This window comes from Phasianus colchicus, chromosome 1, assembly GCF_987193195.1.
Source record: "Phasianus colchicus chromosome 1, bPhaCol1.hap1.1, whole genome shotgun sequence".
NCBI lineage: Eukaryota > Metazoa > Chordata > Aves > Galliformes > Phasianidae > Phasianus > Phasianus colchicus.
Window position 1 is genome coordinate 106,255,970 of NC_143436.1, and position 14,141 is coordinate 106,270,110.

The window sequence follows — 14,141 nt, forward strand, 5'->3', positions numbered from 1 at the left end:
TGAGGACAAAACAAAGCAAGTCAAGCATTTTGCATTATTTCATTTATTCTAGTTAGTGGTGCTATCTCATAATAGTAGTGCATTAATATGTCTATAACCATAAACATCACATCTGGGGCTTCATTTACTCCTTGTAATTCTTGCTTTGAATCATTTGGGATCAAGGGAGACGTATAGCTCCATACTGTCAAGTATCTCAAATTTCAAAAAGGGACAGGCTCATGCATACCAACAGGAAAAATAATCATAAAAAGAATTAGGAGAAAATAAAATTTAAGAGCTTTCCATTTGGAAAAAAGATTGAAAAGGAAATACTGTAACTCTTCTTGTTAAATTTATTACAGGAAGTGCAGTCAAATGCAAGCATAAATGTAAATAATGGGAGGAAGAGAGAGCTTTCCTCTCTGCTAACTATGCGTATCTTCTCATAATATCCTGCCAAATACTGTCAATACAGAAGTGGCTTTTTATATCTATTATGAAAAGTAACATATCACTGAAAGCATGTTTTAACACTTCAGCCCAACAGGAGGCAGTGTATATCCATGTATTAATTTAAATTGCCATTCAAACATTTCCTGAAGGCAAAACAAGAAAGCCCTGTTGCTGTACCCCCAGCCCCCTCCTCATTTTCTCTTTGTTCTCCACAGGAAGCCCACAGAGGTTTACTTCCCTAGTGCAAGCTGGCAGAGATCTGATCTCAAGCTCTTGTTCAGAGCTGCTGGCAGAATCTCCATCCCATCCATCAGGGAATTACCACCCGCTGTGTGGGGCTGAGGTGGAGTGAAGAGGGACAGGACAGAGAAAAATGGCCTTCTCAAGCTTTACTGACACGCAGAAGCCTCCAGAACCCCCCACGTGGTTTTCTTCAGGTGAAGTTCGAAGCTACAACTGAACAAAACTCCAGGCTCCCTGCAGCCAAAACCGCTCCCCCCAGTCTCCCTCAGCTTCAGTCCTTCCCCTCTGCCACTTTTGCCACTTGCTTCACTGCAATGCAAGCCAAATACATTTGCTAGTGGGTCAGAAAACCAGTCAAATGCTTCTGCCACAGCAGATTTCTAGCAAGACAGTGAGCTGAAGCAGTAAGCTCCAGTCTGGAAGAGAACAACTCCTATTGCTTTCAGCAACTCCAAGCAGTTGAGTAAGCTCTGAACTACCACAAAACCAGTCTGCAAGAAAACTCTGAAGGTGTTTTCGAGGTGAGTGTCTTCCTACTCTTCTTGTTCCCTGTATCACTCTTTAAAATTTGCCTGTCTACCGACAAGCCCCCCCTGTGACTGTAGGAGCAGCACTGCCAGCACACTGGAGAGAGCTATGAACAGGAAAAAGCAGCAAGGGCATGGTGATGTCAGGGTTGATTTCAGCTTGGGTAAGGTATGGTGGAACCATGGTGGTGAGGCACTGGCATAGGCTGTCCAGAAAGGTGGTGGATGCCCTGTCCCTAGAGACACTCAAAGTCAGGCTGGACAGGGCTGTGAGTACCTGATGGAGCTGTACACATCCCTGTTCTTTGCAGGAGGATTGGATCAGATGGCCTTTAAAGGTCCCTTCCAATTCAGGCAATTCTATGGTTCCTGCTCTGTGCTGGGATGAGCCTGACAGCATAGCTCTGTCTGCAGGTTTCTGTTGCTTTTATGCTTTCTGAAAAGGCTACAAAAATACAGGCAACAGCCCAGCCACAGAGGATAACAGGATAGCTTCTACCGTACCTGTTCATTTTGCAGTGACTGACTTAAGAGGTCTCCTGGTCTCCTTTCCAGCTGCAAAAAACCCTCCTACATATATAGTAACTCAAAATTACAAGAGGTTGAATACACAGCATAGCTGATCCCGAAGGCAGAACAACCAGGCACCTGGTACCTCAAGTTCTTGACGAAAGAGCATGATCTCTTCTGGACTGGGATCCTGAGTTTAGTGTGTTTGTAGAATTCCCATCCCAATAATCTCACGGTCTATACCAGGACAAACAACAACAGGACAAACAAACAACAGTAAATGTAAATTAAAAATGTCTTTTACCTTTCTTGAAAGCTAGGCCTGTCTCTTTGACACCATTCACATACAGACGACGAATCCCTTCTTCTTCCACAGAGGACAAAGAGAAACCTAAGGAGATACCCAGTCACATGGTTATAACACATCGAGCAGCTCCAGTGTTTCCTCACAACAGCATGCACTAAAGGGAAGGCAGTGCTATGCCTGTTCTTGACAAAGTAGTCACAAACTTTTCCTTTCTTCCTTTCCTTAAACCTTTACAAATGCTGAAAAGTGAAAAAGCATCTTTAAGAAAAAACTGAATTTCTAAGTTTCGACATAAATCATTTACAGTTTTATTTAAGTATACTACAGCTGCAAAACGTTGGAACACACTTCAAATTCTCTTCTCAAAGGTCATTTCAAGAAGTTTGCTATTTGCAGACAAAAGCTGTACAGAGCTGTGGTTTGCGAACCAAACCAACAAAATCCAGGAAGCTGACAGTATGGCTGACATGCCATCCTTAACTCATACAGTGTACAACAATGTCTGCTACAGTCAACTTCTGCTTTTTGAAGTTTGTAGAAATGTTGTCTTTCTCTCTCCATTCTTTTCTCACCTTCTCCTGGCACGATCTGTGTAACTTGCCAAGTTTCAGCACACATTTTATACCTGCCCCAGAGACCTACTGAACAAACTTATAATGGAAGTACTGACAAAGTCTTAATTTTAACAGTGCAAATGGTACTGTTACATTTGGTTTTGGTGATTTTCTTGCCATTTGTGCTTGACGTTGTGTAAGATAATAATGTGTAAAGTGAATACAGTGTGTTTAGTTAAACAGGTCTTGCTTATTTACTGTTGAGTTATCTAAAGCTGAACATTTGCCTTTCTGAAACTTCATTGCTCCCTAAATGGGTATAGGCAACCATTTGCTCTATCTTCTTCCAACTAGAAAAACATTTGCAAATCTCTAGGGGGGGAGGTACTTGTTTGACACGGAGCCACTAGCCAAGAGGAAGCAGATGTGCTGGGAGCCCATTCTGACTTTAGGACTCTCTTCAAGTTGATGGTTATGGACGAGAAGTCATTTTTTCTATATATCATTTAAAAAGAAAAGGAGGGGGAAGAATGTGTCAGCCTGGAAGCTAGCAAGCAGCATATGGGCCTTTGTGGCTTACTGAGTTCCTCAGCCTGAATAAAACAAACTTTGTGAAGCTCACTCAATACGCTTGCTTTGGCAGAGGGAGACTCTTAACTAAACAGAAGAGCAGATGTAAAAAAAGAATAGTGGCTATTGATTGTCATCACTGCAAAGCCTACCTGGAAAACATAAACCACAGGCATGGTGGTGCGTACCCGAGACTGCTGCTTGAGTCAGCACAAATGATCAGCTATTAAAACAATCACCATTTTGCAATTGAAATGCTGTTTTGCTGTACTGCCTCCACTCCAACTACCATACAGTTAAAACAAAGCTGAAATGCATCTCACATTCTTGTTGTAGCTAAGTGGGGATGATATCCAACCTGTCTCAAGCTCCCCTCTTTTCCATGAGAAAGCAGCTTCCCTGTCAAAACTGTCAGATCTCTGAGCTTATATAGTTGCATTTTAATTCAGCCAGGGCAATAATTACTGGCAGAATGTACGGAAGAAGCCATTACACATGCTGTCATCAGCTTTAAGAGATAAGAGATGGGCAACCAGCAGCCTCAGAATGACCATCTCACAAGTCTACATAACCCCTCCTCAGACAGGGTGTGTGACCATACTCCAGGTATGGATAAACAGAGCTCCGTTGCCACAGTAGCAGCAGATCCAGTGGCTGAATTTGGTAAACAATTTGGAGGAGCACTCCTGTCCTTCTGCAGTGCTGCTGCCAGTGCTTTCACAGCCAGGCAGAAAAGCAGAGCAGGGAACACACACATATATGCTTGTGTATGTATGTATGTCTAGTTTGTATACAGACATGGTAAAAATGTGCAGCTTTTGTCTGGATTGACTTTCCAGGTGCTCCACACAAACACATGTACTAGCACTGCAGGAGGCAGGAGTGGGTGGAAGTGACAGTGATTGCATAAGCTGGCATCACTGCCAAAAAGATTATTATCAAACTGTGCATGGACCCTGAAACACAGGTGTTAAAAGATGAGTAGTGACCCTGACAGAGCCTTTTCTTCACTGGAAAGTTTTGATGACAGGAGAACAAAAGTCAGCATTGAAGAGTGCACACAGTCACGCCAAAACAGCACAATACCAGAACAAACCTGCTTCCACAAAAAAAAACAACCATCCCCTGGGACAGACAGTTGCTAAAAAAGGAATTGTATAGGGATGCTCTTCGTGCACACGTGGACTGGAAGCAGTGGGCTTTTAGTGGGAATGCTCCCTGATTTCTGCCCACACAGCCCTGTATGAAGAGGCTAGTACTAGTGGAAGAGGCAAGTATGGATATGACAAGACAGCAACAGCATCCAGCAACAGCAACAAGTTGGCAGATGTCATGAAGGCAATGGCCAGATACTTCAGAAATTCTCTTATTACAAACACATAAGCAATCAGAAACACTCCAAAGTGCCCCCCAGATGAGTCTTCCCTGAAATGCTGTGCTCTGTCCTCTTGGTGTCACTTCAACTCAAGTTTGCTCAGGCACGAGAGCAAAGCTGCTCCAAGAGCCTGCTAATGCCTGCAGAAGCAGCTCTGCCACCTTGCTGGCACCAGGATCTCTCACCTGGCTGTAAACAGCTTGTAAAGCCATCATACAGCTGTTCACTTATTATTTTACCTTTCTGCTAGGCTAGTGAGCTGGATTGGCCAGTCTAATTGCACCCTTTGTGAAAGCATTTCATCTCCCCACCTTTGATGCTATGTCTGTTAAGTGGAGATAACAGCTCTAAGTCCACATTGTCAGGATTAAGTAACAGCTGCTTGTGAAGTATCTTGAAAATTGAAGGTGATTTACAAACATTACAGTTGATATAGCTGGAATACTAGGAACAGCAACAGGTAATGTCACTATTTTCATAATCTCATTTATTCTCATTTTCATGAAGACTTTTCCAGTTCTTCTGGAGGCACAGGAGATTTGGACACTTGTTCTAAAAATTTGCAAGAAGTATGAGAAGGGTTGAACAAAGCTGCACAGAAAAAAAAAAAAAACAATCAAGAGAATGAGAAATCCCTCAGTACTACAGATGTTCAGCTGTGGTGCTGGCTCCTGACCCTGTTCTCAGCACTTGGTGAACAGGGGCTGAGCTTCTTGTGTTGCCCGGCTGCCTAAGAGCTGGCATGAGATGTAAGCCTTCTCATAGACCTAAGCAGAGATGATTGGAGACGTTACAGCCATGTTATTGATTCAGACTTCTTTCAAAACAAAAGCAATAGAAAGAAGTCTTAAGCAATCCTGTTAAAAAGAATCTACGCTGTAACTATAAAGCTCTGATCTTTGTATTGCCATAGCTCATGAAAGTGCTTTTAATTTACTTTCTGGTTTGTAGAAGTGTTTATAGGCAACAGTAAGTTCACACGGAGACTAAAAAGGACTAAAGACTCCCATGTACTTAACACTACAGCACTGGAAAGGATTGCAGAATGAAACACAGCCTACCCCAGCACCAAGACAGGACCAACACAGCTATTTCATCCTTCTCTGCTCCCCTGCATGCAAGTATTTCGGTACACACTTGTCACTGAGTGACCATATAGTACTGTTTCTGAGACACATGCAGACTACAGAAATCCTGCAACCATCTAAAGTCAATGCAAGTTTGCCATTTTCTTTCAATGAGAGCAAAGTCAGCTTTTTTTGGGGTGCACTGAGCTTTTGCTCTTTGCAGGGTCAGAGCTGCTGACCAGATACATCCCATGTCTCATGCAGCTGATTCCCTTTCACAGAACGTGACAGTGTTTCACTGTCTTTCCCATCTATCACAGAAAACAGAAAGGGAAAAGGGAAAAGAGAAACGGGAAATGCCACAATACCCCTAGTTCTTGCAGTGCTTTCAGCCACAGTGTAATTATTTAACCTAGGGCCATTGCTGTGCTAGTTCATATTTCTTTTTCAAGCCGTCAGCATTCAAACCACAGTCAGCACCATTGCTTTGTAGCAGAGCTCAATATTCAGAAGGCCGGCAGCTGCATAATAAGCAGTTCAGGGATTTGGAATTATTCTAATCATTAAAAGACAGTGTTTAGATAAACAGTAAAAAGATGTAAATTGACTCCCCGCAGGGTAGGTTGCTCAAATAATGTTTAAAAACACTATCAAACTGTAATTTCTAGACCAAAGGGCAAATTTGCCAGGCTGGAAGTCTGCAACTTCAAATACTGAAGAGATAACATGACTGCCCCCACATGAAGATTGAGAATTTTGCTGAAATTACACAGGGAGGACTTCCTCCACTTCCATCCAGATCTATATGACATGTTGGATTCCAGCTCCAGGAGTTCACAGATGCTCCTGCAGAACCTGGTGTGCACCAGGGCCAGGCTCTTCCAGCCTGGGAACACCAGGGCAAGATGAGGACCCACCTTGTAGAACTACAGCTGCCAGGAAAAAGGGCCAAGGAACCTGTCGTACGCCAGCTGCCCAGCCACAGAGTTGGAGGGGCTTCCCACCCACAGAGATGCTCCTGGCTCTGTCCCTTCATAGCCAGGGGCACTGGGAGAGGGAGGACTGAGGAGGGGGAAAGCGCGCTGTCAGTCTGTTGGCAGCCCTTTCTCAAACCCCAGCCCCATTGCAAGGTCCCTGTGAACACTGCAATGCAGGTATTCTTGTAAATGTGACAATCAGCAAAGGACGCTGCTTCCTGCCAGCGCTCAGTCCCACAACCTCCGTATGTGGTGCTTTGAGAAACTACAAAAACAAGAAAACATTCATTCCAAATGCCACTGTAGCTCTCATCAAAGAGCTCCATATCCTACAGCTTGAGCACCAGCAAAGAAACGTATTCAGTGTGTCACACGTAAAACAACGCTGCTTTAGGGCAGGGGAGTGAGCTTTCTGTAGATGGCACAGGAATCAGATGTGCTGTCCTTATTTTGCTCAACAGGCCTCTCAGGTGTGTCAATCAATGACAAGCACATACACTAGAACTGACTTGGTTGGAAGATAAAAACAAAAGGAGAGAAACTTACCATAAATATCAGAGGACGTATCAGACTTCTCTATCTGAATATGCTGTGTAATTTTCTGACAGATTTCTATTTCTTTGTAGAGCTGAACAGAAAAAAGATACACAGAAATCAGTAATTGTGGGAGAACACAATAACTATAATCATATTGAACAGTCTTCTTTATCAGGAGGAGGGAGAAACAGACCGTGGTCATTACTTATCAGGCAGTTTTTCCCCACATGTACAAAACATTAGTTTTGTTGCTATGCTTGACTGTTAGAAACTAAAGAGGAATAAGTAGTACTTTGCTACTCCCAACACAGAAGTAATAATACATTTATTTCACTCCATCAATACAATTTTGAGTGCACAAGAAAAAGAACTTCCATTCCTCCTCCTGTATTTAATGGGAAGTTATCATTTAATGTTAAGCATGCATATTATTTACATTAAGACACTGCAGGAATTCAATTATTTTATAGCACTAAAATTCTAAGTAGGAATTTTCCTTCTTAAAAACATTTCTCAATTGTTAGAAGATTATTGGATTTTAAATGCAGTTCCTTTCTCACCTTTCACACATCAATGTTTATTTTTACCCAAGCCTTTGAAATCATCATTAACATCCTTCCTGGGAGAGCAGCACCAATTCACACCTCTGGGCAGCATCCAAGAACACTCTGTGTGATTCACTCTGCCTTTCAGAAGCTGAGCAGCCCCCCAGCTGCAGCCCTCTACTCTGCTTACACTGTCAGCAACAGGAATTATGCTTTTAAATCTTTTGCTTCGTGCTACTTACTCTTGTATCCCAGCCCTGATGCTCAGCTCCTAACAAATGAGGTGGTACTGGGGCCTGTCACAACAACCCAGGTGGGGAAATTCCATTTTTCCAGATAGTCTCTGAACTCATATCTCTGGGAGTCAGCCCTAACTTTCCCAAAGCCATACTGACAGCCGTGGTTTCAGCACAAGTTTGAAGCTGTTTTTTCCATAGCACGCACTAGAACTTCAGAAACAAGCCACCCTTCCACCTTTGGAAAAACCACCTTTGGAAAAAATCGTAGCCACAGAAGAAAGAGAGCTCACAGGTAAATATTAATTCTGTCAATGCGGTTAAGACTGTAAAAAACCAACCATAATAATTAAGTGACATTTTGAAATTAAGTGACATGAGTGTTTGGACTGAAGCATTTAATCCATTCCCTTAAAAAAGTAAAGTAACTCATTAGGAACGGTTTCTCTCCTGCTTCTACCAACACTTACTCATCTGTTTAATGCAAATATTAGGCCTAATGGAACAGCTGAATACCCATTTAAGTGGTTGTGTACAGCAAGATAAATGTAAAATTCAATGAGGATGCCATGCTAGCAGTACTTTTAAAATGCAATTTTCAAAGATAGGAACATATTATTCAACACTTGAAAATGAGTCAAATGACATTCGCAAAATCTCAACCAGATTTTAGTAAACATTTTAAAAAGAGGAGAAAGCAAAAAAAAAGTGAAAATTGCATTGTTTTCAGAACAAAAACTGATTGAACTCTGCAGCCATCCCAAGGAGAATTTAGCATTCAAGGGCAGTGCTGCCACCTCCATCCTCTTCAATCTCTTTGCTGCTCCTGGTGCTTCTCTTGGCAGTCTAGGGATATTCATCATTACCTTCATTTCTTCAAGCCCTTCACCTGCCTGCATTTTTTCCTCTAATACTTTGGTCCTGTCACAGCATCCTCTCCCAATGCCCCCAGCCTTACCCCATCCTACCAGTGGGATTTTCAGAGGGGCCTCCAGTCTCCTCCTCCCATCTGAAAGTGCCATCAATATCCTACCCAGAGTAAGAAGTCTGGCATGTCAAGCTGCAGCCCAAACATTCCAACACTTCATTGACAATAAAAGGTGCTTAAACTGCCTGGTGTAGCACCTAATGCTAAATAGCTGTCCCCTAGCCCTTAGTAACTCTTATAACACACAATAAATGAAGCACATGAATTTCTGAAAGGCTGTGTTGGAAAACAAAGCATCACCATGAATGTTTTAGAAAGGAATGGAATATGGTTGTTTAATCACAGAATCACAGAATCACAGAATTGCCAGGGTTGGAAGGGACCTCAAGGATCATGAATCTCCAACCCCCCTGCCACATGCAGGGCCACCACCATTCCACCTAATGCTAGACCAGACTGCCCAGGGCCCCATCCAATCTGGCTTTGAACACCTCCAGGGACGGGGCATCCACAACCTCCCTGGGCAGCCTGTTCCAGTACCTCACCACTCTCTCCGTAAAGAATTTCCCCCTGACATCCAACCTATATCTCCCTTCCCTCAGCTTAAAACCATTTCCCCTTGTCCTGCTGTCACTCACCCTTTCAAAGAGTTGATTCCCCTCCTCTTTGTAGGCTCCCTTTATGTACTGAAAGGCTGCAATGAGGTCACCCCGCAGCCTTCTTTTCTCCAGGCTGAACAAGCCCAGCTCCCTCAGCCTGTCCTCATAGGGGAGGTGCTCCAGCCCCCTGATCATCTTTGTGGCCCTCCTCTGGACCCTCTCCAACAGCTCCCTGTCTTTCTTGTACTGGGGGCTCCAGACCTGGACGCAGTATTCCAGATGGGGCCTCACAAGAGCAGAGTAGAGGGGAACAATCACCTCTCTGTCCCTGCTGGCCACCCCTCTTCTGATGGAGCCCAGGATCCCATTTGCCTTCCGAGCCGCAAGGGCACACTGCTGGCTCATGTTAAGTTTTTCGTCTACCAAGACCCCCAGGTCCTTCTCCACAGGGCTGCTCTCAAGGACCTCTCCTTCCAGTCTGTAGGGATGCCTGGGATTCCTCCGGCCCAAGTGCAAAACTCTGCACTTTGCAGTGTTGAACCTCATCAGGTTCACCCGGGCCCACCTTTCTAGCCTCTCGAGGTCCCTCTGAATGGCATCCCGTCCTTCAACTGTGTCAACCACACCACTCAGCTTGGTGTCGTCAGCAAACTTGCTGAGGGTGCACTCAATTCCGTCATCAATGTCATTGATAAAGATGTTAAAGAGCACCGGTCCCAAGACAGATCCCTGGGGGACGCCGCTCGTTACCAGCCTCCACCTGGACATAGAGCCATTGATGACCACCCTCTGTCTGCGGCCTTTCAACCAGTTTCTTATCCATCGAGTGGTCCACCCATCAAATCCACATCCCTCCAGTTTGGAGAGAAGGATGTGGTGGGGGACCATGTCAAAGGCCTTGCTCAAGTCCAGGTAAATGACATCGGTCGCCTTTCCCTTGTCCACCGATGCCGTCACTCCATCATAAAAGGCCACCAGATTGGTCAAGCATGACCTTCCTCTGGTGAAGCCGTGCTGGCTGTCACGGATCACACGCCCTTTCCTCATGTGATCAAGCATGTCATCCAGGATGATCTGTTCCATGATCTTCCCAGGCACAGAGGTGAGACTCACCGGCCTGTAGTTCCCAGGGTCCTCCTTGCTCCCTTTCTTGTAAATGGGAGTGACGTGACCCTTCCTCCAGTCATCCGGGACCACACCAGACAGCCACGACTTCTCAAATATGATGGAGAGCGGCTCGGCAACCACCTCAGCCAGCTCCTTCAGAACCCTGGGATGCATGCCATCCGGCCCCATAGACTTGTACACATTCAGTCTCATGAGGCAGTCTCGGACCTGCTCTGTCCTCACAGCAGGGGGGGATTTACCACCCCAGTCCCCACCCAGAGGTGTAGGGATGCAGGGCTCAGGGACGGAAGGAGTACTGGAGTCCTGGCTGCCAGTGAAGACCGAGGCAAAGAACTCATTCAGTACCTCGGCCTTCTCTTCGTCCGTTGAAACCAGTTCTCCTTTTACGTTTACCAAAGGAGGTACACTCGCTTTGGCCTGTCTCTTCTGGCTAATGTACCTATAGAAAGTCTTCCTGTTGTTTTTCACGTCCCTCGCCAAGTTCAGTTCCACCTGCGCCTTGGCTTTCCTGATCCCACATCTGCAAGTCCGGACGACATCCCTGTATTCTTCCCAGGTGGCATGCCCTTGTTTCCAGAGTTTGTACACACCTCTCTTTGCCCTCAGCTCTCTCAGCAGGTCCTTACTGAGCCACGCTGGCATCCTCCCTCCTCTGCCCGCTTTCTTGTTCAGTGGGACAGAGTTCTTGCGCTCTTAGGAAGGCATCCTTGAAGAGTAACCAGCTCTCTTCAGCATTTTTGTTTTTAAAGAGAGCATCCCAGGGGATCTCGGCCAACAGATCTCAGCTTCTTACTTGAATCATCTGTTATATTCTTCAAGAAAAAGGATTATCATCCTAAGAAATTACCTTTCCCACAGTAATGCATTTTAAAAGCATTTTAGTAGGGGGAAGATAGCTCTGGCAAGATGACATCAGCACTAGGCTGTTATAAACACTATTTGGGCGACCACAGAAATAGAGCCATTACTTCTATCACACTGCAAGAGAATCATCTCATTTAACACCTGAATAAAAGTAACTCATATTTTCTCATGAAACTAGCAGACAGGCACATGCACAAATGCACAGACCTATAACAATGTTACATTAGGTACAATCCTATCTATACTGCAATCTTTTAGCACATGCATAGTGCTACTGACCATAGAGTTTAATTTCAGTGTTCCTCAGAATAAACAATAACTGATGATTCTGTCAACCCTATATCCCCTTAACATAAAAAAAATCAAAGCCAAAATCTGTCTCCTCTGTGTCTTAATCTTTCACAGCTACGTTTCACTTCCCACTTTGAGTACTTTCTCAGTTGTTTTTTTTAACTGTGATAATGGCAAACAGCAGAAGTTCTTTAGTAACTGAACAAAAGCATCCATAGCCAGCGAAGTTTTACTTTTTATAAATAAAACAGCCACCAATAAAAAGGACTTTGAAAAGCTTTACAGCATGCATGCATAAAATCACAGAGCCAAAGCATGACACTAATTCTGTTTGGTCTATTTTTTTAATCTCTGATTTCAGAATTCCTTTGAAGTCTGCTTTAGAGATTCATGATACGAAGACTTCCAAATGAAGCAATTAGGAATGTATATTCTCACACAGCTTTTTAACCTCAACATTTACCTTCCCATCCAAAAAAATGAAAACCACCAAAGACCAAAGCAACAAAAACAACTTGCACCCTCACTCTCTCTCTTAAAAAAATCAAAGTGATCTGAACAAGAAGCACTGAGGTTTTAACAGGACGTCTTTAAAACAAACAAGGAAAATAAAACAAGAGGAAAAGGCAGCCTTGGGAGAAATTAAGCTTAAATGTACATTGCCGTGACCTTCACCCCATTACCAGTGGCTGTTCCTTCTCTCTTCCACACAGACCCGTAAGTGCATAAAAGTAAGCAGAACACACCTCTTTCCTCAAGATGAAATGTTTGGAGGGATTACCTTACTGCAGGCCAATTGCAATGGCCTGCACAGCTCCATAATTGCAAGTTAAAAAGCATAACTGCATATTACAAATACCAAATGAACACTAATTAACAGTGTCCTACTCAGTGTCATCTAATTTTGTTTAGGAGGTAGCATTACCAGTTCGTAGATATCCTCCTCTTGCTTTGGTACATAAAACTGCATCTGGTTTTCAATCAGGAATTTAAGACGCAGGTAGTGAGCAGAATGATCCAGCTGGTGTGTCTGCAAGAAATGGAGAAGAGGCTTTGTAAGACAAGAGCAATGGCTCACATAATCAGAAAATGGTGTGACATTCACAGAGAGAAAAAAGTGTCCCAGCATCATCTGTCATAAGAGACCCATATTCTCCTAATTTGAACAAGAATCTGAACCTTCCCCTCTTCCCCAGAAGTAAGAGTTTAAGGGCAGTGCTACTACTCTGACCAGCCTCTTCAATCCTGGTTATTTTGCAGTTCTGCTCCATCGCATGCTATTGCAGAAATAAGCAAAAACTATTAAAGCAAGGATATGGAGCATACCTATGTATACAAAGTGCATTTAAAATTGCAGGAAGGAAAACAAATGTTCTGCTAACAGAAAAAATGTGACAGGAAAGTCTTTTCTGTCTTTTTGATTGGTTGGTTGGTTGGTTTTTTTGCATCTTCATATTTAGCAAATATGTATGGTGTATAAATATATACATGCATTCTCTAAATTCAAAACAACACAGGATAGGTTGGCTTAAAAAGGGTGAAAGAAGCTGAGAGTTCTATACTGGACTACATCCTAGTGGAAACAGGTCACACCATTTTAATGAGTTAGTCATAATTAGCTGAGGATATAGCATTTGGTCTGGGAAATGTTAATGACCTTTTCTCAGCACGATTAATAAGTTCAATTTAAGCAGAGGTTAATGCAGTGTGTAATCAAAACACATTTGGAATGATGATAAACACAAAGAACGTCATTCAGAAGTTACTTCCAAAGTTCATAAACTGTTGACTAAAGCCAGAGGAAAACCCAGAAGTGATTCAGAAATACAGGAGGTAAATTCACCCATTATTATAAGCTTTTATAAGTCTGCCTTTCATCTTTTATAAGCAATTTACCAAAATTTCCCAGGTTGCACAAAAAACAGTGGCTCATCTGAAAATTTATGGAACAATGTCATTATTTCCTACTGGTTATGTGTCAGACTACTGTTTTTTAAAGGCTTCACTTATCTGCCTCAAGCCAAGATGATGATACACTGAGATTCAACTGACTGATGACACTGTACAGATTATAAGTAATGTACACCAAGTGACCTGTGGAGAAGATTGTGCCTTGATCTAGCAAACCCTTCCTCAAGTATTCAGAGAACAGAGAATGTTTTTGAAGGTCTGGATTAATCAATGAAACAAAATAGCAACCAATACAAAAATAAAAGACAGATCTATTGCTGTATGCCTGCATTCAGATATGACCAATTCAAAAAACAGGTTGTCCTTACATGAAACATCTGAAATGGAGTACACTCTGTTGCAAATACCTGCTTAATTAAATAAGCAACTTGAAATTGATCAAAAGAGAAAACAAAATAACTGAATATAGGAGAGCCTCACATTTTCTCTCTTTTTTCTTTTTTGATACACATTTTACAACCTTTGCTCATTGTTTAC

The 14,141-nt window shown here is 43.2% G+C and overlaps 1 protein-coding gene across 12 annotated transcripts in view; it reads right to left on the reverse strand.

The window, feature by feature from the left end:
• TIAM1 (TIAM Rac1 associated GEF 1) overlaps positions 1-14,141 on the reverse strand; it is a 176,015-nt gene that overhangs the window by 36,250 nt on the left and 125,624 nt on the right. For all 12 annotated transcript variants that reach the window (XR_016459046.1, XM_090121756.1, XM_090121764.1 and 9 more), the window contains 3 exons: positions 12,619-12,723; positions 7,112-7,193; positions 2,020-2,106 (listed from right to left, as the gene is read on the reverse strand). Coding sequence is in view for 11 of the 12 variants with exons in the window: in XM_090121756.1 (XP_089977882.1) it covers positions 2,020-2,106; positions 7,112-7,193; positions 12,619-12,723 (274 nt within the window). In the remaining variant the exon portion in view is untranslated. The remainder of the gene's footprint in view (positions 1-2,019; positions 2,107-7,111; positions 7,194-12,618; positions 12,724-14,141) is intronic.